Genomic DNA, 25,154 nt, shown 5'->3' with positions numbered 1-25,154 from the left:
GAAACCCAGCAGCTTGGAGCTGTTTCATACCTTACAGGTGTGCATATGGTTGCTTCCACTCCAGTAAAGTTTGAATCATCAAATATTATGGGATGGGCAGATTCATGAAGCTTATAAAATAAGCACTTGTCTCTGAAAGCTCAAGCCCAGCTAGAAGTGCAAAGGCAAGAGGAGGGGGGAACAGGTGGGACCACTTAAGGTCCCACAGAGACCCATTTGCTGTAGTCTTGAGTGGATGTGGCAACACCACATGCAGAAGCCACACAACCAGGGCACTGTGCTTGCAGTTTCCCTGTAGCTCAAAACCTGCCCTATTGTGAAAGACTGGATAATGACATTCCAAAAGAGCTGCACCAATCATCTTTTGTGTAAAAAAATAAAAAAGGCAAGAAATACTTGACTAATCACAGCACAATGGATTCTGCTTGCTCCTCTGGCCTGAAAATTCGGGCAATCCAGTCCTAGTGAAGCTGCCCATGCTGTGGTACAGTGATACTGAAATGGCTGCTGCTGTATCCCACAGGGCCAGGGAGAAAGCTGGAGGTCTCTTTGAGGTAAGGGAACATTTGTCCCTTACATTTGTTCCCTTACCCTGTGTCGCGCCCCAGCAGTCACGATGGGTCTATTTATTTGCTCAGTCATTGGCTGGATCTGAGCAGGTCTCCTTGGGGTAAGGAGTCATTCTTCCCCTTACCCCAAGTAAAGCGACAGCCTGCTTAATAGGACTTTTCAAGTCTGCATCAGCTATTTAGCTGGTACAGACTGGAGAAGCCCCATGTTGGGCTTCTGAGCTTGGGAAGGGAGATAGGATTCAGCAAATGAGGTTTCAGCCAGTCTCACTCCCCCCCCCCAGGCCTGTCCCATTCCCCACACTGCCCTGTCTCCTCTCCCCCATCCAGAAACGCCTTCCTCCACCCTCCCCACACCCTCGCACTACTCGGTGCTTACCTCCTTTCTGATGGTGGCTATGGGTTCCTCTGTGGTGTCAATGGGGCAGTGCAGGGCTCCCTGCTGGCACCGTTTAATCATGGGGTGGCGCAAATGTGCCTTATGGCACATTTCCGACACATTGTACTGAGGTTGCAGCGCCATTGCTGGAGCCTGATAGGATTGGGTTGCCCAAGTTCTAAAACCCATTTGAATCTGAAACAAAGCACCTCCTTCACATTTTGACACAATTCTACACTAGGTCATTTTGTTAGTCATTTTGAACCCCCAAGGACAAATCTAGCCCTCCCCCAGTCTTTAGCATCTTCCTCCCCTCCACACTTCCTTGAATGTTATGGGGGATACAGATGGGAAACCTTGGCTTCTGAGCATCCTGCTTAGAGGTAGGCTGTGCAGCATGGCCTCTCCCAGTTTGAAGAGACACTTGCCCAACAGACTGAGGCAAAGAAGAAAGGCCCATAGCCAGGGAGACATACCAGGGACAGACTGCACTTGCTCCCAGTGTGGAAGGGATTTTCACTCCCGAATTGGCCTTTTCAGCCACACTAGATGCTGTTCCAGAACCACCATTCAGAGCGCAATACTATAGTCTTCCGAGACTGAAGGATGCCAAAAATGGGGGATAGAAAAAGAGGTGTAATGTAATGATGAGAGATTTAATGGATTGGCCTGCCTGAAGGCATATTTGGAAGTAGGCCAAGCCTTCATTGTCACCCCGAAGGGCCAGGGTGGCAGGCTAGCTCAGGCCACCCGAGCGAACCCGCAGTGCGCCTTTACCACCAGGCCGAGGTTCATCCAACCTGCCTCACCCAGCCGGGAATGCCAGCATGACCAAGCGGAGTCCACCCGGCCCTTGCCACCCTGCGGTGTACACCAATATGACCTTACCTACCCAAAACCCACACGACACCTGCCTAATGTGACCAACAAGACCTATGGAAAACCCCATTCCGTCCCTAACTCCACAGTCCAGGGTAGGCAAAAAACCACCAACCGACGTGCCAATCAGGCTGATGGCAAAAATTCCTACCCGGCCCCAGATAGCAACCAGCTAGTCTCGGACTGCCAAAGGGTGGGCAGGTGGGTGACTGTTGCCTGGTCCCGACTGCGCGGGCTTCTCCGAGCAGCCTGCACGTGGCCCCAACCAGTTAGACCCCAGCCAATCGGCTGCGAGGCTGGCCCCTCCTGTGCCTCGTGCGGGGGCAGGGCAAACGCCGGTGGCGCGCTAATTCACGCGCCACCGGAAATCTTGAGCATTTGCACTGCTATATTTTCCTGTAGCAAGTTCCAGAGGAGAAGCTGCGTTAACAGCCTAATCCTACCTCACTGCTCCGGCGCCAAACTGGCTACAGCTGTATCTAGCTGCACTTCCAAGGTTGCAGGAGATCTCCTCAAGGGAGGGGGACTTTTGTCCCCTTCCCCCAAGGAAGACCCAAGGCCCTGCAATGGGGCTTCACCAGCAAAATAGCTGGTGAAAACTTGAAAGCCTCCGTGTTGGGCTTTGCAGTAGGATTTCACCAGTTCCACCCCCCTCCCGTCCCAGTTCCTTCCCTGACCTGGAATGCCTCCCTCCCAAGGCCCTCACCACTACCCAGAGCTCTTACCATGCTCCAGTTGACGTCCATCTGGTGGCATCCAATGCCGGCACTCCTTACACTCTGGGTGTCACGGACGTACCATAGGATTGGGCTGTTAGTCTGTTGCAGCAAAAACAATGAAGAGTCTTGTGGCATCTTAAAGATGACTAAATTATTTTAGCAGAACCCTTCATGGATTAGAGTCCATCAGATGCATAAATGGGCTTAAGTCCATGAAAGCTCAGACTGAAATAAATTGGTTTTTAACATGCTGCAAAACTCTTCATTGTTATTGTAATGGTAAGGTTACAGCCCTTAAACATAATATGTCTTGCTGCAAGTGGAAGTACACCCATCCAAGGTGTTTCCATACAATGCATTTTCCCCCACTGGAATTGTTTTAATGGCAGTGTGATGGAATTCCCAAGCCAATGCACTGAGGCCAAACTACCTGGGCAAGTAAATGGGAGATCCATCATTGGATCTTCTGTCTTTATTTTTTAAAAGCATCCACCAGCTGTGATGCAGGAGAACCCTTCCCCCACTGCTCTTTTCAGGATGTAAATTTCCCCTTCTGAAGTTATTTTTCTTGCACATGAAAAATATAGATATCCTCATTTTGCCCTGTATATCTTCCCCCAAGGAGCAAGGAGCATCTTCAGGGGGGATTTAGACCATGAGAGCTGCAGCAGGGAAAAGGGTTAAACTCCCTCCTCCAGTGCTATGACTTCAGTCCAATTCATAAACACCTGTTCACACACCCCTTCGGTGACTTTATTTAAAATGTGGGAGATTTCCCTCCATCTCATTTACTGTGGCCTGCAAAGAATGATTTAAAAAATGATACAGGAATTCCTAAGAACACATGTAGATACCTTGGTGTGTTGTTTCCTCTGCAGCATTCATGTATGGAAATCTCAATTCTGTAATTGCCACAGGAACAATTTTCCATTCTTATGGATAATTGATTATTCAGAATAATTTATTTCCCAGGATGGGAAAACATTTATTGTACTAGCGATGTGGTACAATTAGGTTGTTAAAAGTTCCAACATTTCCTCGTATACCACTCACTCTTCACTTGTGGGTGCGTTCACACATGATTCTCCTAGTACGCGTCTGAGGATTTCTGACTCTTCCTCTGCTGCGTCTTAGAGCAGCCTAGCAGAGAAATGGTAGTTTATGCTGAACCTTCCAAGGGGCTCCTGGAAGGATAGAGTAAAGATTTGGGAGTCAGGAGAGAGGAACGGAAAGAATGTACTGGTTTGATGAGAAAGTAGGATATGTACGTAGTAAAACAGCTGATGAGAAAGTATGGCGGTATTCTTAACCCACTAAAACAGAGGAGCAGGCCCATCCACTTGCCTGTCCAATGTATGATGTATGATTGAAAGTGAGTGTGTGTGTGACCTGCCCCTCCCCAGTGCTCTGTTCTGCAATGCATAGTTATGTGAAGGTAGAACATCCAAACTATTCCTTTTTTTCATTTTTATTTATTTATTTTTAATTAACACACACAAACATACAAATATATAACATACATTTAGGAGTGCTAAATACCATATACCATTACTCATTAATCATACTATATCTCCTAATCCACTACTCATCTACTTCTGCCTCTTATTAGTTTATCCATTTATTTATATAATATATACTAAATTTTCCCTAATGCCCTGTACTATATTTTCTAAATTTTCACTTTCTATCAAACATAAACTTACTTCAATTACTCATTAATATTTAAACAAAATAATCCAATTACCAAAATATAACAACATATAAAACAATTCTTCCATCTACTTCTAACTCTTCTACTCATTTATATATTTCTTATATCAAATATAATAGATTTTCCCTAATTCCCTATAATATATTTTCTAAATATTCACTTTTTATCATTTAACATAATAACCTGTTGTTGGCATCCTTCAGTCTCAGAAGACTATGGTGTCACGCTCTGAATGGTGGTTCTGGAACAGTGTCCTCTCCAGTGCGCGAAGCCTGGGTAAAGTAGGTATGGAGGATAGGCTGTTACCCATGCAGCAAATCCCCCCTCTCCACGTCGCTGAAATGGTCTAATGGAAAGGCAGAGGCCAATACGGTTGGTTCCAGCGGCGTCGCAGGAGTTGCCAGAACGTGACTGTGTTCAGTCATGAACTGCCTCAGGGACTCTGGCTCCTGATTTTGCCTCGAGGTTGACTCCTGAAGCCTTTTCCATAACTGGATGTAGCCACAAGGCAGTGGAGGTTTGGGATCAGAGTTTTCCTTCTCTCAGATGAGCTGCCTTCCCAGGCTAAGGAGTCCCATCTACCCAGTGGCTGTTTAGTCGCCTCTTACGACAAGTACAGCCAAACTGAGAGCCTATTCTTATCCCCAGCCCCCAGGGGATAACATAATAACCACCTATAAAACAATTCATCCACACGCTAACATTTCCAGCTATTTTTTCTAATTCATTCTAATTCATATATATCAATTTCGTATGTATTTGTTTTTTAAGTAAATTTAAACCAGTTATTAACTAAATAAAATCCTCCAATTTTCTTTAACCCTCAGGTTTCTTTTTCTTTCTTTCTTTCCATTTTTTCTCCTGTAATGTCTTTAATAATTTATCTCCATAACAGAATCCAATAAGCCCACACTTTCTTGTATAAGGTATGTTCATTCTTCCAATTAACTGGAATATGTTTTCTTCTTGTTCCAACAAATTTTTTATTTTGTGCACCCATGTTACTCTGTCCATCTTCTCTATTTCAATCTCCATCAGCGTCCCCTCTAGATCCTGTTGATTTTGTACTCTTCTAATTTCTGTATCCACTTTTCTGATGATGATTTCATCTCTCACCATCATCTTTTCTGCTTTCTCCTTCTGTGTATCTTCTACTTGTTTCTTCACATCTTCCAATTGCTCCTTGCACACATCTATCTGTTGAGAGAGAGTCTTTAAACTGACCTGAATTTGCAAGGACCAACTCAACTGCTTTCTTCTCATTGTGAGCAATTTTTCCAAATTTTTGAGGATCATTTGAGTCCAAATATCTGGAACAGGCTCCATCTTGCAATTTCTCTCTAATCCACAAGATGTCCACAGCATATTATTCTCCTTACTTCCACCACATGTTTTTTCAGTCAGGCATTCTTTGAATTTTTCTTACAGATAACAGTGTGATTAATGGAGAAAAACGAAACGAAAGAAACAGTCGCAAGAAGACAAAACTCTTTCAAGTCTAATGAAAATTATGTCCACAAACAACTCTGGATTTTAGTCCACACACCAAATTATATTTATAGTTATAATCCACGACCGATTTATTCCACTACAAAGATAAAGAGCACTTTCAACATCCTTAAAAAGTTTCTCATTAATGCCTTCAGTGTATCTAGGGCTTTTAGCCAAATCAGTCAAACAAAGCCAGGGACAATATTAACACATACTTATCTTCAATTTCCAACTTAAACTTTATGCTTCATGCTTTTTCTTCCATATGGTATCTTATGGTATCACGGAGCCAGCAGCTTGATTGCAGACACTGCACCTCCCCCAGTACTGTCCCTGATGTTTCTGAGAAGAAAGCCCCTCCCCCCCACGGGCTTTCAAAATCTCAGATACCTGCACCGTGGAAAGATCTTATCTCTCCTGATAAAGATCTTCAGATCCTCTTCAGACCTGCAGTTTTTGGGGGGGGAACAGACTGTCTCTCAGGATCCCCCGGAGACATGTCTGTTCATCCACTGCTCCTCCTCCCTCCTAAAACTATTCCAAACTATTACTAATTGTGCAGATCTAATACTAGTAGCATTGGAACCTTGTTATGGGGCAGTAAAAAAGATTCAATTCCACCTTAACATTTTTATTTTATTTATTTCACAACAATCATATCCTACCTTTCCCCTCAAGACAAGAGGCACTCAAAGTGGGGTGGAATAGTGCACCGATATCCTGTTCCCCTTCCAGGCCTCAGTCTGTGTTCCCAGGCCCACTTGGACTTGTGCCAGCAAAATCTCTGAGTAGACTTTGAGTAGACTATTATAGGGCTGAAGGCTTACCCCTGGATAAGGGAACACATGTTCCCTTTCCTGAAGGAAACCTCCAGGACTCTCCCCCCACCCCCAAGATTCAGTGTGCAGGCCAGTGGCATGGATGCATTGGTGGGGGAGGATTGGGGTCTAAAGCTGTGTCCTTGAAGAGAAAACTTAGAAGAGAGAGAAGACAGGGAAAAGCAAGTTGAAGAGGGAACAACCAGAACAAGCTGCAAAGGGGTACTTGGCAGTCGAATTGTCTGAATCTCTTCAGTGGGACTGTGTGAATTCCACAGGGTAGTGTCTCGTTCAAATGGAGCTCAGGACACAGGAGTGAATCACAGGCTTGGGGAAGTCCTTCACTGCACTAAGAACTTTAGAGCAAATTGCAGCATATGCTTGTGAATTCCTCTGAAGTGGAGAAAAGCTTTGGCAAAGGTTCTCTGGACATTACTGTAGGTGGGAATGAGGGTGCCTGTAATGAGATCCACCTTAAACTCTAAATACAGGGTGCCTGACAATGCCAACTGCCTGGCAGAGCACATTGAATGTGGAGTCTTTTTTTTTTTTTAAAGGACTCTTGCACATGTGGACTCCATCCACCCCTTGCTGGAATGCACTGTTGGGATTCATTTTCCAGTCCATGGGGTATTAGTTTGCTCCCCACACTCCCTCCAGCCTTTATTAGCCTATCTTCTCAGCCTGTACCTATTTGCTTGGAAGACTGAATTCCTGTCTTCCAGCTGATCTCGTGGACTGTCCCCAAGTGTTCCCAAATTCCAAACCGGGATGCTTCAACTCGGGCACTTGTACAGGCGTGGAAGACCTGTTGGAAAGAAAAGCCACAGGAATCTCTCTCACTTCCTGTAACTTCTCTTGCCTTCCACAGGCACAGATGGAGAACTTCCTGCAGCTTTTCTCCCCACTTAGTCCCCAGGGCATGTTACAGTACTTACTGATTATAGACACTAAGCTGAAAAGAATAAGTAAGAAAAAGGCAAGAGTATCAGCTAGCTACTGAAACATTGCATTAAGCACGGACTAATTTAATACAAAAGTCATGTATAATGTGTCTTTTGAAGTCCGAATATTATTATAGCTCAGAAGGAGGAAGATATTCAAGCTGTGTGCAGGTACTGCTTGATAGCATTTGTCTTTATTTGCTGCCTCACCCCCTGTTGCTGTAACTATTTTGTTATGTACTTTTAGAAAATCCTGTTGTATATTTTAGCGATTTGATGCACATCCATCTCTTGTGTTTTTTCTGTCACTAGCTGGTGAATGAACAACAAGAAAGCAGACCCCTTCTGAGCCCTTCTATCGATGACTTTCTTTGTGAAACCAAATCAGAGACCATTGCAAGGCCAGTAACTTCAAATACAGCAGGTAACGGAATTTTTGATTTTCATTGACACCCTTTGACCCAAGAGATTGTTTACGTTGTCAGGTATTCAGTCATTACCTTGCCCTGCTTCCGAAGCCAGCTCTCTGAACAGATACTGAACTTACTGAACTGTCCCTGCACAATCCTAACAGGAGGGGATTCTAAGCCTAACAGCCCAATCTTATCTGGGGCTTAGGGTGGCAGATCACAGGATCCGCCACTGTAAGTCCCAGACCAAGTGCATGAGGGCCACAGCATCGTGAGCACCAGGGTCACCAGTGCAAACAGCCAGAGTCCCTACACATGTGATAGTGGCTCACAGACACCCTGCCAGATCAGGAAGGTCATGCCAGGAGAGGTTCAGAGCAGGGAATGGGTTGGGCAGGGAACTGGAAGGAAAATTTCTGTATATGGCTGCCACCAAGATCCTATCCTCCTTTTCCTGTCCCAAATCCTCCCAAAGTTTCTTCAGGCTTAGCTGGTGTAGGTTCAAGGAGACTCATTGGAGGCCAAGATTTTTATACAATAGTTACCTCACCTGGCCATCTTGTTGCCCCCCTACACTGTGTGGCACACATTCTGTCAGCGGTGCTATATCCTGTGGGCCGGCGGGTAATAGGATTCAGCCCTAAGCAACCCTAGATAAATAGACACACAACCTCAAGCAACACATGGAGGGGAAAATCATGGCAAAAGAGCTGGTCAAACAACACCCACCCATGGAAATGAGTTCTTTTGACTTTCTTTGACATGCACTGTTCCTGCTATGTTCCTAGCATAAACTCTTATGCTAAAATAAGCATAGTTAGGGTGCAATCCTAACCCACTTTCCAGTAGTGACATAAGGGCAATGCAGCTCCGAGGTAAGGGAACAAACATTGCCTTACCTTGAGGAGGCCTCCATGACTGCAGGATTGCAGCGAGCAGCAGCTCAGCCATGGGCAAGGGGAAGCTCTTCCCCTTACCCGTAAGTACAGGCTGCATGCCCATATGCGTCTCCTCAGACCCCGGGGACAGGTGTTGGGATCTGGCATAACCTCTGGGTCCCAGCCCTGCTTCCAGCTCCCCACATGCCCACTCCCAGGTGCGCCCTCCCCCCGCCCAGTAACGCCCCCTCCCGCCCCCTCTCCATGCCCACCTTTGCTGCTTATGCTGGCGCGCTTGCGCTGACACAAGCGACAGCGCGGGAGCCGCGGTAGAGGCTTCTGCCTCCGTCCGTGCGTCAGCGCATGTGAATGCGCCGCTGCAGCTCCCGCCTAAGGAGGCGCAAACATGCTTTACCACACATTTGCAACTCTCCAGGGTCACCTATACCGGCATAACTGCTGGTTAGGATTGCGCCTTAAGTCTTTAGGGTGCTACAACATTCTTGGTTGTTTTTATAGCACCAGTGGAGGAGACTTAGGTCCTTCTCAACTTTTCTCCTGGTTCCCATTCCTCCACTGTAGCCCTCCTTCACCTGCATTCTCGGGACAAAACAATATGCTACATTAAATGATTAGTTTAGCCCAGGACTCTCCAGATCCTGTTCCGCGGGCCGGATCCAGCACCCTGCCTTTTCCCTCCCCCATGTGAATGGTGCTTACTGTTCCACGGAGGAAGCTATCCTTCCCCACTGCTGATCTCCCCCAAACTGAGCTCCGGCCCACCACTTCCAGGTTCTGTCGCCCCAGCAGCCACTTCGCCCAGATTTCTGGGCAGGCACGGCAGACTGGAGCTTAGTTTAGGGGAGACTGGAGGTGGGGAAGGACAGCTCTCTGGTGAAGTGGTAAGTGCCGGTTGCACCAGGATCACCTTTCTCATTGCGCAGCAGTCTCCAGTTTGGAGTCCGCTGGTTTAGCCTAATGTTGCTTGTGTTTTTTTTTTCAAAATTAAGGAGCAGCAGGGGGGTGATCTGAATGGGGACGGAAGAGTATCTAACCTTTTCTGCGTGTCCTTGGACCTACTATCAATCCTGGGAGGAAAGCCTCCATTGGCACCAATAACATTTCATTGGAAATGTTTTGTCAAGACTATAGCAGGATGAGAACGGATGAAATATCCTCACCCCACAGGCTGTAGTCTGACCTTGATTCACACACCTGCAGATACATGCACACACAGCTGCTATTTAACTTCAAAAAAAAATGGACAAGCAGGGCCAAACTGTACTTCTGACATAGTTTGGTGCACCTGCGACTTTGTTCTCTGCTAATTTTCTGTATTTCAAGTGTGTCTGCAGTTGCCCAACCCCTTGCTCTTCAAGGTTCCTAATGCCCATTGATCCATCCAAACTTATGAACCCATTTGCCAGCTGTCTTCTCCCCACGTCTGGTAATGCCATCATCATCACAAATGTTTTCTTCTTTTCAAACAATTCATCTCAGGGAACCCACTAGTGTGTGATTCAGTTGGACTCCAAAAAAAGATTTTGAAATAAATGTGAGATGGTTGGAATTTCAGTAATCTCCAGCTAAGGTGATAGAGGCATATCAGTTGCAAGGCAAGTCATTCTTAGGAAGTCTGTAAGCATTATAGATTGCTTCATGGCACTGAACACTTTTCCTGGAAAAGCTTTTACTGGCTACTGCTGGAGACAAGATTCTGGGATGAATGCATCATTGACCTGACATAGGAAAGCAGTTCTAAGTACAAGTCATTGCACCTTATTAGAATTCAGGGTAGGAAGGCACCGAAGAAGGGCAAAAATGGAGCAATACAACCTTGGTGACTGCAGTCAGAACAGTGGGCCAGAGCTTAGTGGCTGATCACATGCTGTGCATGCAAAAGTTCTCAGGTTCAGTCTCTGGCAATTTTGATTTTTCAAAAGTATATTAGGTAGCAAATGATGGGACAGACCTGCCTGAGACCCTGGGGAACTGCTGCCAATCTGAGTTGATAATTCTTAGCGAGGTGGCCCAATGATGTATTGATCAGTATAAGATCACTTCCTAGTTCAGCTGGTGAGGGATGACTTGGACTGCACACAGTATATCAGGACCAGACTGGAGACAGATGCCGTAATGCAGGAGCGTAGCCTGAAGGGGGCAGTGTGGTAAATATAGCAGGCTCCCCAACATGCTGTGTAAGCTGGCCCTCCCTCTCGCCTTCTGTGTCATTCAGGGCAGCGATGGACAGCAGCAGCTTCTTTGCATGAACTTGGGGCATAACAACTTGCCCTCAGGGCCATCACTGGGAAAATAGAAATGGATACTTTTGATGCGTAGTCATTGCCAAGATTATCCTAAAATCTTGGGCTCCCTTTGTTGCACCACAGATTTCATCAAGCCAGTATCTGATTGATCTTTCATACCAGGGAGTACCTATGCTCCTGGAGACAGTTGGATATTTAGCCAGCAATAAAAGACACAGGCAAGGGCATATGGTACAAAGGGCCACTTTATTAACTATTTAAATACACCATAGATTGCAGCTGGGCCTAAAAACTAAGTCATGTGGGTTCTACATGGGGGGAAATGGAGCTGCCCATCTACTTCCCCCTATAACAATTTGAGCGACCACACCCGACTCTGGGCTGCATCAGTACATGCCTGCCACCCCCTTCATTGTCACCCCGAAGGGCCAGGGTGGCAGGCTGGCTCAGGCCACCTGAGCGAACCCACGATGCGCCTTTGCCACCAGGCCGAGGTTCATCCAGCTTGCCTCACCCAGCCAGGAATGCCAGCATGAGCAGGCGTGGAGTCCACCCAGCTCTTGCCACCCTCGGTGTACACCGAGATGACCTTACCTACCCAAAACCTGCACGACACCTGCCTAAAGTGACCAGCAAGACCTATGGAAACCCAACTCTGCCTCTAACTCCACAGTCTGGGGTAGGCGAAAAAACCACCAACCAATGTGCCAATTAGGCTGATGGCAAAAAATTCCTACCCGGTCCCATTTCGCGATCAGCCAGCCTCAAACTGCCAAAAGGTGGGCAGATGGGGGATTGCTGCCTGGTCCCAACTGGGCGGGCTCCCCCATGCAGCCTGCATGTGGCCCCAATCCAATTAGCCCCCAGCCAATAGGCTGCAGGGACTGGCCCCTCCTGTGCCTCATGCGGGGGCAGGGCAAATGCCGGTGGTGCGTTAATTCATGTGCCACTGGAATTCTGCTTCCTCCATCTTCTGGCAGTTGCTCCCAGTTTCTAACTGTCCCAGAGGTTTGAGGACATCCTGCGTATGACCTATATATCCTCTCTACTGCTTAATAACTGTTGATGCCTTTCATGAGCTTGTCAAAATTCCTTGTGATCCATGTATATGCCAAGTTGGCTCAGCCACATTGACACAGATGTTCAAACATTTTAGAGCAGAGCAGGGGAATAAAAAGAAAAAAATCACAGCCTCAGCAGAACTAGTATGGGAGCAACCTCAGAGTGTCACTTAAAAGTATACTGTGCAAGCTCATTAATCTGAATGGCATTGCGGACAAGAGAGCAGAAATGTCACATCAAGGCTTCAGTGCTGGAGACCACAATTCCAGAGCTACGTTTTATCCACACTGAACTTGAAAACAAATGTCATTGTCACTTAAAGAAGTATGGCACTCTTGTCATTTTCACTTCTTATATACTTCTTGAATAAGCCATTATGCAGATCTTCACAGTGAAATTGACATTGACTCGAAAGTACTAAGGTTTGCATTCACAGAAACAAATGTTGCAGAAGCCCCACGGACTCTGGATGAATGGGAGTACTACGTACTTAAAATCACACAGATTTGGCCTCAAGGTCCATTTCACACATCATGCACAGGCAAAACTGTATGTGCCACTGAGGGTACACCCAACAAGAAGCTGCAGCAAGTCACAGCTCTGTGACAAATGTACCTGTATAATGCACAAGTTTGTCACATCACACTTTTCATTTTTAAGTGTACAATGATAGTGTCAATCAGACCTCATGCAGGAGATCTGTCCTTAGAATCTCCTGCAGTGTTTGTTCTGTTAATTAGTAACCCCACAGAACTGCTTTGAATATCACGGGCATGATGCTGGGGGGGAGAGATGTTTACCCATCTCCTTCCATTCCCTGGATGAGGTCAGGTGGACTGAAGTGAGGCTGTTTCTGAAATATATACTGATTCTGTCTTTCTTGCCCCAGAGATGTAGGAGTGGATGTGGTGGGGAGCATTTAGATTAGGGCAAGAGCATAGAAAGAAAGAATGAAACAAAGCACCACAGAGGAGCACATTTCTCAGAGCCCCTCATCTCCAGTCTTCCAAGCAACTATGCACAGTTATTAATTAGCAAAACGAAAGCTAATCATGGCTTTACCACCTGCATCTGATTTAGATACTTACACCTAAATTTACACATTAAAATGTTATTTGTGAAATGGCCTTTAAGCCATCTCCACAAATCGTACACCTCAGCTAAAACCCTTACATGTTTTGTTGCTTAGTCCATTGTTCCTTACTATCACCACACAGCATGCTTTATTAGTTTTGTGAAGTTTATCTTTTTACAATATTTATCTTGCAAACACTGGGCTGTCTGTTCACTTAAATTTTGGGGTGTTTTTTTTAAAACACAGATTAAAAACAGATTAGAAGCAAATACCAAACTAGTGCACAGACAAATGAGCACTACTTATATATTGTTTATGTAGCTGAAGCTAGGGACAAAACCAAAAAAAGTTGGGGTGGGGAAAATATTTGACTGCACATCTGTAACTGAGCAATGGAAAAAAGCAGAATGGATAAGATTTTTTGAATTAGTGGAGATTGGTGAATAGGCTGACATTCCAGATATAGTTGCATGCAACAATTCCCTTCTCTAGAATATGCATTTTCCCATCCACGTTCTTGTGTAGATGAATATGTGCATTCCAGCCATGTCATCTAGTGCAGCATTTCTTAACCAGTGGTACTGGAAATGGTGTCCGGGGGTTCTCACAGGACCCTCATTCCTCTGCTGCTTGGCAGCGATACCAGTAATTCAACGCAAAAAGCATTGGTAGGAGGCTTAGCTCAGCAGGAGGAGCTCCAGTGTGCACTTTTCACATGCTTGAAATAGCCCTGCTGTCTAATCTGAGCCTATATGTCCTGTTGCATATGGTCTCCCAATCCAGATGTAACTGGCAATGACATCATTGCCAGATACTTGCAGTGGTACTTCCAATAGGCGGACCGTGTGAAGTGGTACAACAGTGGACAAATGTTGGGAAACACTGATCTAGCGTGAATAAAGGCCACCTTGAACTTCTCGTGTCCGGATGTGCTTCTTACATAGATGTCCATCCAGCACGCACCTGCAGCTCAAGATCCAGCAAGGGAATCCACATGGAGAAGCTGATTTCACCTGGTGATCACCCTTCCTGGATTGGAGCAAAGCAGCTACAATAACCACAATTCTTCAAAAGATTGAAAAGTACTCCAATAAGGGCGGACATAATGGGGACAGAGCAATGGCCAAAATGGAATTTCTTGCCAGCAATGGAAGGAATTGAAAAATCTGTCCAGATGACCTTTGCTAGTGGTGAGAAAGATTGTGATAAGGTTCATTGCTCTTTAATTTTTTTAACAAACTTCAAAGACATCATACACCTGTTTACTTAAATGTAAGTTCAACAGACTTTCATTTCTGCCATCATTGGGTATAATGGAAGTCATGAGCAGGAGAAGCCAGTGCTGAGCAGGCAGCCTAGACCAGCCAGGAAACTGTTCAGCAGAATCCATGTAGACAGAGCTAGTTCTGAAGAGCACCAGCACTGAGCAGCTAGGGGCTGAGGATTTTGGTCTTAGAGATTTCTAAGTGGTACAACAGCAGACAAATGTTGGGAAACACTGATCTAGCGTGAATAAAGGCCACTTTAGAAATCTAAGGATTTCTCCTTAGGATTGAGCCCTAAGTGGATTTAGAATTGCAATTTTAGGCCCTGATTCAGTTATTGTTATACACTGCTAGTCATACGCAACAACTGATTACTCAGAATATGGGGGCTGAAAATCTCCACCATCCAAAGATTCAGGTTGCTGCATGCTGTGTTGGGAGGTTGATCAATCAACCTGCAGGAGATAAGTAAATTTTTTTTTTACTTAAACCCAGTAGGCTGCCCAATTGCCAGTGGGTCTCCGCGGGACCCAGTGGAACCCCAATCATTTTGGTGACATACGTCCAAGTGACATATTTTGGTGACATATGTCCATATGTCCATATTTTGGTGATATATGTCCATGTGCTCATGGATCGTTTTAGCAAGGCCTGCCAAGATTTTGGACTGACGATCAGCCTGAAGAAAACACAGGTCATGGTTCAGGATATGGACTCACCTCCCTGCATTACAATCTCTGCGCATGAACTGGAGGTTGTCCATGACTTTGTGTACCTTGGCTCAACGATCTCCGACGCTCTTTCTCTCGATACCGAGCTAAACAAGCGTATCGGTAAAGCAGCTACCACGTTTTCCAGACTCACAAAGAGAGTCTGGTCCAACAAGAAGCTGACGGAACATACCAAGATCCAGGTCTACAGAGCTTGCGTCCTGAGTACACTTCTGTACTGCAGCGAGTCATGGACTCTTCACTCACAACAGGAAACTGAACGCTTTCCACATGCGCTGCCTCCGATGCATCCTCGGCATCACCTGGCAGGACAAAGTTCCAAACACAGTCCTGGAATGAGCTGGAATCCCTAGCATGTATGCACTGCTGAAACAGAGATGCCTGCATTGGCTTGGTCATGTTGTGAGAATGGATGATGGCTGGATCCCAAAGGATCTCCTCTATGGAGAACTCGTGCAAGGAAAGCACCCTACAGGTAGACCACAGCTGCGATACAAGGACATCTGCAAGAGGGATCTGAAGGCCTTAGGAGTGGACCTCAACAGGTGGGAAACCCTGGCCTCTGAGCGGCCCGCTTGGAGGCAGGCTGTGCAGCATGGCCTTTCCCAGTTTGAAGAGACACTTGGCCAACAGACAGAGGCAAGGAGGCAAAGAAGGAAGGCCCATAGCCAGGGAGACAGACCAGGGACAGACTGCACTTGCTCCTGGTGTGGAAGGGAGTGTCACTCCCAAAATGGCCTTTTCAGCCACACTAGACGCTGTTCCAGAACCACCTTTCAGAGCGCGATACCATAGTCTTTCAAGACTGAAGGTTGCCAACAGATGTCCAAGGAGAGAAGAGGTGCAAGGAGGTTTCCAAAAGAGGGGATAAGATCCAGCAAGTGCAACTGCAGCTAGATTCCCTCCCTCTCTCGACGTGTCCCCAGGTTTTCCTCCTACAGAACACCTCACTGCTCCCCCTCCCCTTCATAATCCCCCCCCCACTGTTGGCTTACTGGAGCCTGTGGAGCCTCCCAGCGTTGCAGCCACACACACTGCACCTCTCCCTGTTTACGGCAGCACCCTGGCAGTGCCTGACGGCAGCACGGCTTTCGCACCACCATAAAGGACTTTGCACTGCTGGAACACTTGTTTCAGCAGTGCAAAGCCCCAACAGGTTTGGGGCCTAAGTATTATTGTCTCCATATTGCCTTTGGAGCTGAGAGGGAACAGGTTGCCTAATGTCACCTAGTGAGTTCATGGCAAAGGCATGATTTGAACTGGGGATGTCCTGGTTCCCAGCTCAGGTACTCCACCCCACCATGCCTTCTGTACCCTTAAACCTGAAGGTATATCTAAGTACTTGAATAATACTGAAATTGGGACAGTTGAATGCCAAGGGAAAGATTCAGCCAAATTCAAACACTTTTAGACTTCGTTTATTTCAGAAGCAAAGGTAACACACGCTTTAAACTCTTCCATTGAAATCAGTAGGACTTAAAAAGTGATCATAAGTAAGATTGTCTGGTTTGTGCCCAATATTTCTATTCATTTTTTATTGAAAAATTGCGTAAAAGCACAAAGCATCCTAGATACAGAGACAGAGAAATCCAAGATTAAAATGTGAAGAAACTCAAACTGCTGTTTACTGATTCCTTCTTTAGTGCTGGATGATTGCCTGTGTTTGCATCCTTAATTAATGCACATCCGAAAACAATATGCAGAAAATAGAAGATTTAATTAAACAAAATGTTCACAATGGTTCTTGTTTTCATTTGGAATCTAATAAATGTTTGGTAATAAACCCTTGAATCTCCTTAACGATAGAGCGTTCGCTACAGTGATATTTTCCCATTCATCTTAACATGTGCTCACTTCCCTACGAACCTTTGAAATAAAATCCCAGAAAAAGCATATAGTAGAAAAAGTTGTGGACTGTACTACTTTAGACTGAAAGTGGAAGATTGAATGTTTGGATACTGTCTTTTCTTGTACAAAAACACTCTGACCTTTTTTAAACAGCTTGTACAGCAACTTTTGGTGTAAATTTTTTAACAAGCGGCCTCCAACCTTTATACAGCTTCTGGCAATGGTTCCCAAACTGTAAGTCATGGCTCCCCAGGGAGCCATAGACACCAGCCAGGTTTCCGGGGAGCCACTGAATCCACACCAAAAATCCTCCACCCTATACAAATGTATAGGATTGTAGCCCTAATGGGGAGCCATGGCCAATGGCCCAGTAGGTTGCCAGTCGAACTGCCAGGGAGTTGCCAGTCGAAAAAGTTTGGGAACCACTGGCTTAGGGCATTATGACCTCCAGAGGCCCCACCAGTGTCAGTGGAGGGGGCATTCTAGGGGAAAATCAGGGTGGGAATTGGGACCTGCTAGGGTGTGTCAAGGGCAGGCTGGGTGCATATATTAGCAACAGTGCCTGTGCCAATATCCTATTCCCCTGCCTCAGTCTCAACACATCCCCTTGGACTCACATTGCTTTATGTCAGCCAAAGAGCTGGCACAGGTCCTAGTAGGCCCGCTGGGGACAAGGTAGCAGCAAAGTAGCTAAGAAAGAAAGATTTGACTTACCTCTCCATCAATGCCTGGTCCCAGGGCAACCCATAACCTGAACGCTCTGGGCCGACACGGTAGGATTGGGCTGTAATTTTAACAAAGTTTGGGGGTTCAACTGCCAGTCAAGTGCGACATGAATTCAACTGATTGCTTCTTAAAATGCTGGAAGTATTGGCAATTCTAAATGAATTTAATGGTGTTGGGTCTCTGACAGTTTTGTCAACAGGGTTGGATCTTTTGGATTTGAGCGAACCTGTCTCACAAACCCAAAGCAAAGGAAAGAAGGCAGATAGTTCTTCAAGAGGGGAAGGCCTCAAGGCTTCGACCCACAGAAAGAAGGCTGACAACCCAGACCTTATCAGTGTGGAGGCTGAACAAAAAACCCAGCCTGTCGGAGTTCCTGAGAAGTCATCATTGGATTTAGGTATTGATCCCTGGCAGCTTGTTATGTTCCATGCTGCTCTCTGTGCTATTATTGCTCTCTTCCTGTCACTCAGAGGTCTTGTTCTATGCCAGAAATGCCAGGACGTATGCCAGGAATGTCAGATTCTGAGGCTAAGATATAATCTTCTGTACTACCGTGTTTTCAGCTCACTCAGTAGCATAGCCGGAGGGCGGTATGGTAAGTATCGCAGCTGCTGCAACACACCATGTAAGCGGCCCTTCCCACTTGAAGCCATTCCAGGCATTCTCTGCCTGCAGGTTGCCGGTGCTATCCCAGTGGTTCTGAAGGCGAGTGGGAGGGGCCATTTACACAGCTTGTTGTGGCACCTGAAATATTTACTGCACTCCCCCCCCCCACTACTGAGTAATCTCCTTAGCTTCTTGGGTGGGGGTGCATTTGCTGAGAAGAATTTTGCGGGAAGGGTGTAGTAAAAACCCTTCCCTGATAAATGCTTATTTTTTGTCATTTTTTTTAACCTTTCTAAACCCACTCCCCTGAGATTTCTGCAATGTCCCAGCATCCTAGAAGCAGCTGAGGCATCTTCCTGTGGTAGCTTATGTCCTTTACAAATGCATCACCATTGCTGATGGACCACGTGGCATCCCGGACAGATCTTATGTGGATTATCTCTCTTCATGGCCCTGTTGCTTTAAAACAAAGTATTCTGGTTAACCATCCTGCTGAGATTTTGACTTGTACCCATCAATGGCATAGCCAAGCCCACCTGGTTAAGTAAAGGAATGTCCCTAACTTAACAATCAGGTGATTCCATGTCATCACCAGCTCTAAGCTTTTTAAGTTAATGCACAGGTTTGCTTTTTGTTGCTGACTCTGGTTCCTAGTTTGATGCAGCATGTCTGTGTATTATCAGAAAGCTCGCCTACACCTTGTAGGAATGTAAGAACCACACACCCCTTTCTCCTGGACACTGTGAGTAGCTAAGGGAGAGTAAGGGAGAAAGGGTCACTGGTATTCGCTAGCTGCTATGGTAATATCCAACTAGTCACATTCAGGAGCATTATTTTATTTTTCACTGGCCTTTTAAACTCTGTGCCCATTTTTTGCCAACTCCCCGTCTTGGTCAGCAATGTGTCTATTTTGATATGTTTTACTTTTTGATCTTCTGCATCACCTCCCCACTTATTTTATTATGGGCACAATCCTAACCAGGTCTACTCAGAAGTAAGTCCTATTTTGTTCAATGGGGCTTACTCTCCGGAAAGTGTGGTTAGGATTCAAAGCCTGGCCCTTATGTTACCTGAGTTGCATGCTTGCTATTCTTGCGTGATCATGTTCCAGTCAGCTACCAAGAAGAAGCAGTACTGCCATAGGGAATAAACCACATGACTCTTCCTGCCACCCACCCACCCCCAGAAAATAGGAGTTGTTCTCAGAAAACAGGAATAATGGAAGGATACGGGACGGATGTATGCCACACAGCCCCAGAACTGGCAAGCGTAATGAAGCCTCTAAAGTGCCCAAGCCATGTTAGAACTTTTGTTAGGAGAGTGGAAGTATGTTATCAAATGGATTTTTGGGAAGTGTACGATCTGCCAGTTTATCATGTATCTCTGAAATGTGCAAATGTGTTTCCAGATCTTAAATAAATCTCCTGTTCTTAGTTGTAACAACACACTTCTAAAAAAAATTAAAGCAAATGGCTTGGACCATATGAGGCTTGAACCTACTGATAAGAACATAAGAACAGCCCTGCTGGATCAGGCCATAGGCCCATCTAGTTCAGCTTCCTGAATCTCACAGCAGCCCTCCAGATGCCCCAGGGAGCACACCAGATAACAAGAGACCTGCATCCTGGTGCCCTCCCTTGCATCCAGCATTCTGACATAGCCCATTTCTAAAATCAAGAGGTTGCACATACACATCATGGCTTGTAACCCGTAATGGATTTTTCCTCCAGAAACTTGTCTAATGACAAGGTTTTCCTCAGTCTTGCATGGATTCAGAGGGAAAGCTGTTATGTCCATGCGGTAGTTTGCTTGCATGATCTCATTTTTGCTTCTTTCAGTCAATATTCAGGCACAGCTAGAGAAATGGGATGAAGCGAAGTTTCGTGGAGACAAGGCCAACAAAGGCTATCCATTACCTGAGAGAAAACCTTCATCTTCCAGAGCTCCATCAAAAGAACTTTTATGGTAAAATATACTTCTGGACTTTCATAAAGGGCTGGCCCTCCATTAGCCAGAGTGAAGTGCCAGAACATAAGAGCCCCGCTGGATCAGGCCAAAGGCTCATCCAGTTCAGCTTCCTGTATCTCAGTTGCCCACCAAATGCTTCAGGGAGCACACAAGACAACAAGATGCAAACTGAGTCCAAAAGGCAGCCAATTGTTGATTATTTATGACGTCAGTGGCCAACTGGTGGTCCACAAGCCACAACCAGTCTCATCTTGGGATTTCTCCTCCCCCCCCCCAGCTCACTTCCCACACTTTCACTCCTTGCAAAGCAGTCCTGTGTGAATATATTCTGGATCAGGAAGTATTTTTCGTTGTGGATGAAATTCAATGTACTGAAATGTGACCCCCTTAGTAGGATCACGCTAATAGGACCCTAGGGATCTGTTTCATTATCTGCTGTGCCGCTGTCCCAGTGATGGGTGTACAAACTCATTATTCCTAGGTCTACAGAGAACCGATCCCAGTCGGAGCTGACCAGCAATAAGACTTCGCTGGAACCTGATTCCACCTCAGATTTAGAATTAGCACCTGCTCCAAAGGTAAACAGTTTGTGGTTGTTTGATCAAGTTTTGTATTTAAGGCAAATGGATATTGCCTTGCTGTGAGGGGCTAAGAATTCTGGTCTAAGCAGCAAAACAAAACTGCATACATAAATACAATCCTGTATATTCACCCATACATTCATTCTTTTAATGTAGAAATATGACAAGCCTGGGAGATAGTGTTGGCTCTATCAGCATCATTGAGGGAGGGAGTGCTGAACAATGTTTTCACCTGCTCTTGTTCCCTCAAAGTCCCCCCCCCCAGCTACCTCTCTCCTAGCCCAGGCTCTGAGATCAGAAACAAAGGCCTATCAGGGGAAAATGTAGCTGGGGGGAAATGGTTTCAGAAGACAAGGAAGGGCACAGAAGTTTTCAGTAGCTCCTTCCTGTTTGTCTCTTCTCTGCTTTTAACCAGTGTAATTCAAACACATGGGTCATGCCAGCATCATTAAGTTAGTCCCTTAGGAAAGCTGTTCACAGCTTGGGACCAGTCAGTAGCTTATAGGATGCCAAGGAACAGTGAATCAATACCTGTCCCACAAGGGCTTCCAATTTAGCACTAGATGCATTTAAACAGGAATTCTGAAGATGGGTGGGTAGCAGGAAGAGTCATGTGGTTTATTCCCTATGGCAGTACTGCTTCTTCTTGGTAGCTGACTGGCGATCACGCAAGAACAGCAAACATGCCACTCAGGTAACATAAGGGCCAGGCTTTGAACACTAACTAGTAATGTGCTGCTGAAGGCTCTCACCTCCCTGGGCATGCTGCACATCTTTGCTGTTAGAGCAGGTGCCAGAGGAATGATACTTCTGTGCATTCCCCTGCCACATGAATCCTCCAGTTGGCCAGGACCTGCCAGTGTGCTGTTGCTTTCATAATTTGTGTGCTTCAAGTAAAGTGCTGGAAGGTTATTCAAGGAAATCACTAGTCTGTCAAAAGGGGATGGAGAGAAAACAGTTGCAGTTAGAAAAACACAGCTTATTTTGACAGAACCCTTTCTTGCCATAAATACTCTTCTGGATATAAATCAGAGCAAGTCCTGCAAAGCTTTTGTAGGTGCACTAGAAGATCAATGCAGCAATAAAATTGTGACACTAATATATAAACAAGACAGCCAGACCAAATGCTGGCATATTTCCTAATAGGATTGTTAACTTGTGGCACTTACATTCATTTTTGCTACTGCCATGTAGGAATCCCTCACTGTTAATAGCCTATAATTCAGTCTGCTTAGCATATGTACTAAAAAGTCCAAGCATCGGGACCACCTAGATTTACCTGACTAAAAAAAAGAAGTGATCTAGAAAGAAATATTTTATTTATTTTATTTTATTTATAATAACCTCAAAAAAACCATCAAACATTTATTTCCCTATAGTTACACATGCTTGCAAACTGCAGGATCTGAGCTTTTGTAGGGTGCTAGCAAGCACTGATATAGCCTCAGTGCTTGAGGCAGTTAGTTATTTACTCTTTCCATCACCTTTTGTCGACCCACCAAAAATCAGGTCTTGACCCAACCACTGATATAGAGGAACACCAACATGTACTGTTAGCTGTATGGTCACCACAGCAGGGAGTAGAAACATTTTCTCTCCCCACTACTCATTGCATCAGCATAAGAATAATTGCGTGTGCATCATCTGGACAGGCTCTAAAGACTTTTGATGCAGCCACTTCGTTGAAGTTAAGTAGGTCTAAGACTGACCAGTTCCTGTATGGGAGAATGCATGGGAACCTCCTGTAAATTGCCTTGAGTCCCACTAGGAAAGAAAGGAGGGATATCAATGTAAGAAATGTCAAGAAGGGTCTTCTCATCGCTGCAGGGTCATAGTGTCAAAGGATCTGGTAGAAGGCAGTTGTCTCCATCTCAATGCACTGTACTGAAAGCTTTCAGGAATAGTTCCTTAGGACTCACCATCCCACCCCTTGCAGGGGGGGGGAGGGGAACAAGCTTCTCTCCAGTCAAAGTGTATGAAAATGTTCTTATGTTCTTATTTGGGGGGGGGGGTGAATAAAAAATTCCAAGTGCAAGAATCATTTGCTTGAAAATTTTCCACTCCAAGAAAATTCTCTACTCCTCTACTTGTGTGTGGCCAGGAAAGCAACAGTTTTTCCCATTGTTTGCCCTTGCATCTGATATTCAGGAATTTGCTATCTCTGAAGCAGTGCAAGACCTCTCCTCCATGGTGTCTATACTGGTAGAGGTAATTTCTAGAATAAGGTTATTATCTAGAATAGAAGGTTAGAATTATCTAGAATTATCTAGAAGGTTATCTAGAATAAGGTTATCCTTTACTGATAGAGGTAATTTCTAGAATAAGGTTATCCCAGTTATATTTACCTCTCATTTTCTTTCCAGCCAAACTCTTCATTTGCTCTTCTTTTGAGATCTTCAAAAAGGTTGCTGTACTGAGGCTTTGAAGACACGAGCATTTCTGTACATCTGTATTTCTGTATAATGATTAAGAGCCTGATGGTTAATGATCTAGCCATATTTTATCAGTCTTGGTTCTGATTTACTGAACCAAGTAATCAGTAAATCAATCAGATTTACTTGGGAGTAAGCACCACTTAACTCAGTGGAATTTATTTCTGAGTAAGTTGTGTCTAAGATCAGATAGGATGTTATTCTTCAGACACTGAGGATGCTTAAATTCCACCTTCCTCAGAGGGACTTAGGATCATAGGAAACTCCCTTATACCAACTATTTATTTTTCACATTTTTTTATACCGCCCTTCCTCTGAGGAGCTCAGGGCGGTGTACATGGTTCCTCCTCTCCTTTTGTCCTCACATCAGCCCCATAAGGTAGGTTAGGCTGAGAGAAAGTGACTGGCCCAAGGACACCCAGGAAGCTTCATGGCTGAGCAGAAATTTGAACCTGGATCTTCCAGATCTAACTCCACAACCACTATACTGTCCACCTAGCTCGATATTGCCTACACTGACTGGTGATAGCAGTCAGGTTTTATATAAGAGTCTTTCCCAGCCAGGGTGACCAGATACAATGGAGGACAGAGTGCCTATCCCTTTAACCACTGTATAAAACAGGGAATTTTGGCAGGTGCAGCTCAACATGGAAGGGTTTAAAAGCGGCACCTGCCAAAATTCCCTCATCTATACAAAGGTTAGGCAATCTGTCCTCCATTGTATCTGGTCACCCTGTTCCCAGCCTAACCTGAAAATGCTAAGGATTGAAGCTGAGATCTTCTCTGTGCAAAGCATCTGCTCACCCACTAGCCTACAGCCTCTTCCCCAGCGTCACCATACACAGGACTGTAGCATTTTCCTTTCCGAGTGAAACAGAATTGGCCGCACTCAGCCCCACAATATTGCGTTCCTGTGGAGAGTCAGACCAGAGAGCTTTTAGATCCTTGCAGTTGTAAAATGTGGTTACACCAGTAAACTGAAAAAGGTCTCTGACGTCTGCTGGCCCTTCACTCAGAGAAATATGTTTGTTAGTTTTTAAATTAGTATCTCCTTTGTCAGAGTGTTCATTTGCATATCCAAAGCAGCTGATAGCCCTCATATTTAACTCCAGCCCTATTGCATATGCATCATTATCTGGCCAGCATTAGCGTTTTCCTTGTCAAGCTTGCTGAAGTTCACGGTTTGTCATTCCTTAGGGGTCACCTGGGCTGTCTGTTCTTGACAGTACTGGGACATTATATCTTGCTTAAAGCCCAAAACAAGGACATTCCAAAGAAACATTCTGACTTTGCATTTGATCTTCTAAGCCACAGAGGCCTGGAAGGTGCCTGAAAGGAATTCCAGTCACATTTCCCTTTTTCTTTTGCAAAGATTTATTATCCCACCAGAGGTGAGCTCATTTATTTCCTCCTCCTTTCTCACTGGCCTTCAGCTTGGCACAAGTACATGGCAGTGCACGTGGCCATGATCTGCTGGGGTGATGGCCAGTGTGCATTTGTCTTCGGTAGAGCCAAATTTGGTTGCTCTCCAATACTGTGTCCATAGCTTGTTTGTTTAAATATTTATCCCACTGTTCCGTCCCAGAGCATGGGAGGCTAACAAACAAAATCTGGCTCTCTTTCTCCTTTTCTGCTCTTGACATTGATGTGTACTGGTTTCTAATATCTATGCAGGTGTGTACAGTTGACCCCTATGATGGTTAGTTTCCTTTTTTTACACAGGAAAGGAATAAAAGCCACTTCTATTCAAGTTACTGATCCTGTGCTCCACTGTGGAATTCTGCCATACAGGTTT

At 45.3% G+C, this 25,154-nt stretch overlaps 1 protein-coding gene across 2 annotated transcripts in view; it reads left to right on the top strand.

Annotated features, from left to right (window-relative positions):
• Positions 1 to 25,154, top strand: part of PEX5L (peroxisomal biogenesis factor 5 like) — a 68,115-nt gene that overhangs the window by 15,573 nt on the left and 27,388 nt on the right. Inside the window, exons 3-6 of one of the 2 annotated variants that reach the window (XM_066619774.1) lie at positions 7,823 to 7,934; positions 17,960 to 18,169; positions 20,217 to 20,343; positions 20,828 to 20,924. In XM_066619774.1, the coding sequence (XP_066475871.1) occupies positions 7,823 to 7,934; positions 17,960 to 18,169; positions 20,217 to 20,343; positions 20,828 to 20,924 (546 nt within the window). The remainder of the gene's footprint in view (positions 1 to 7,822; positions 7,935 to 17,959; positions 18,170 to 20,216; positions 20,344 to 20,827; positions 20,925 to 25,154) is intronic. The other variant, XM_066619775.1, reaches the window with a different exon arrangement.

Source organism: Tiliqua scincoides, chromosome 3 (genome assembly GCF_035046505.1).
Source record: "Tiliqua scincoides isolate rTilSci1 chromosome 3, rTilSci1.hap2, whole genome shotgun sequence".
Lineage (NCBI taxonomy): Eukaryota > Metazoa > Chordata > Lepidosauria > Squamata > Scincidae > Tiliqua > Tiliqua scincoides.
This window is presented reverse-complemented; position numbering and strand designations above follow the sequence as displayed.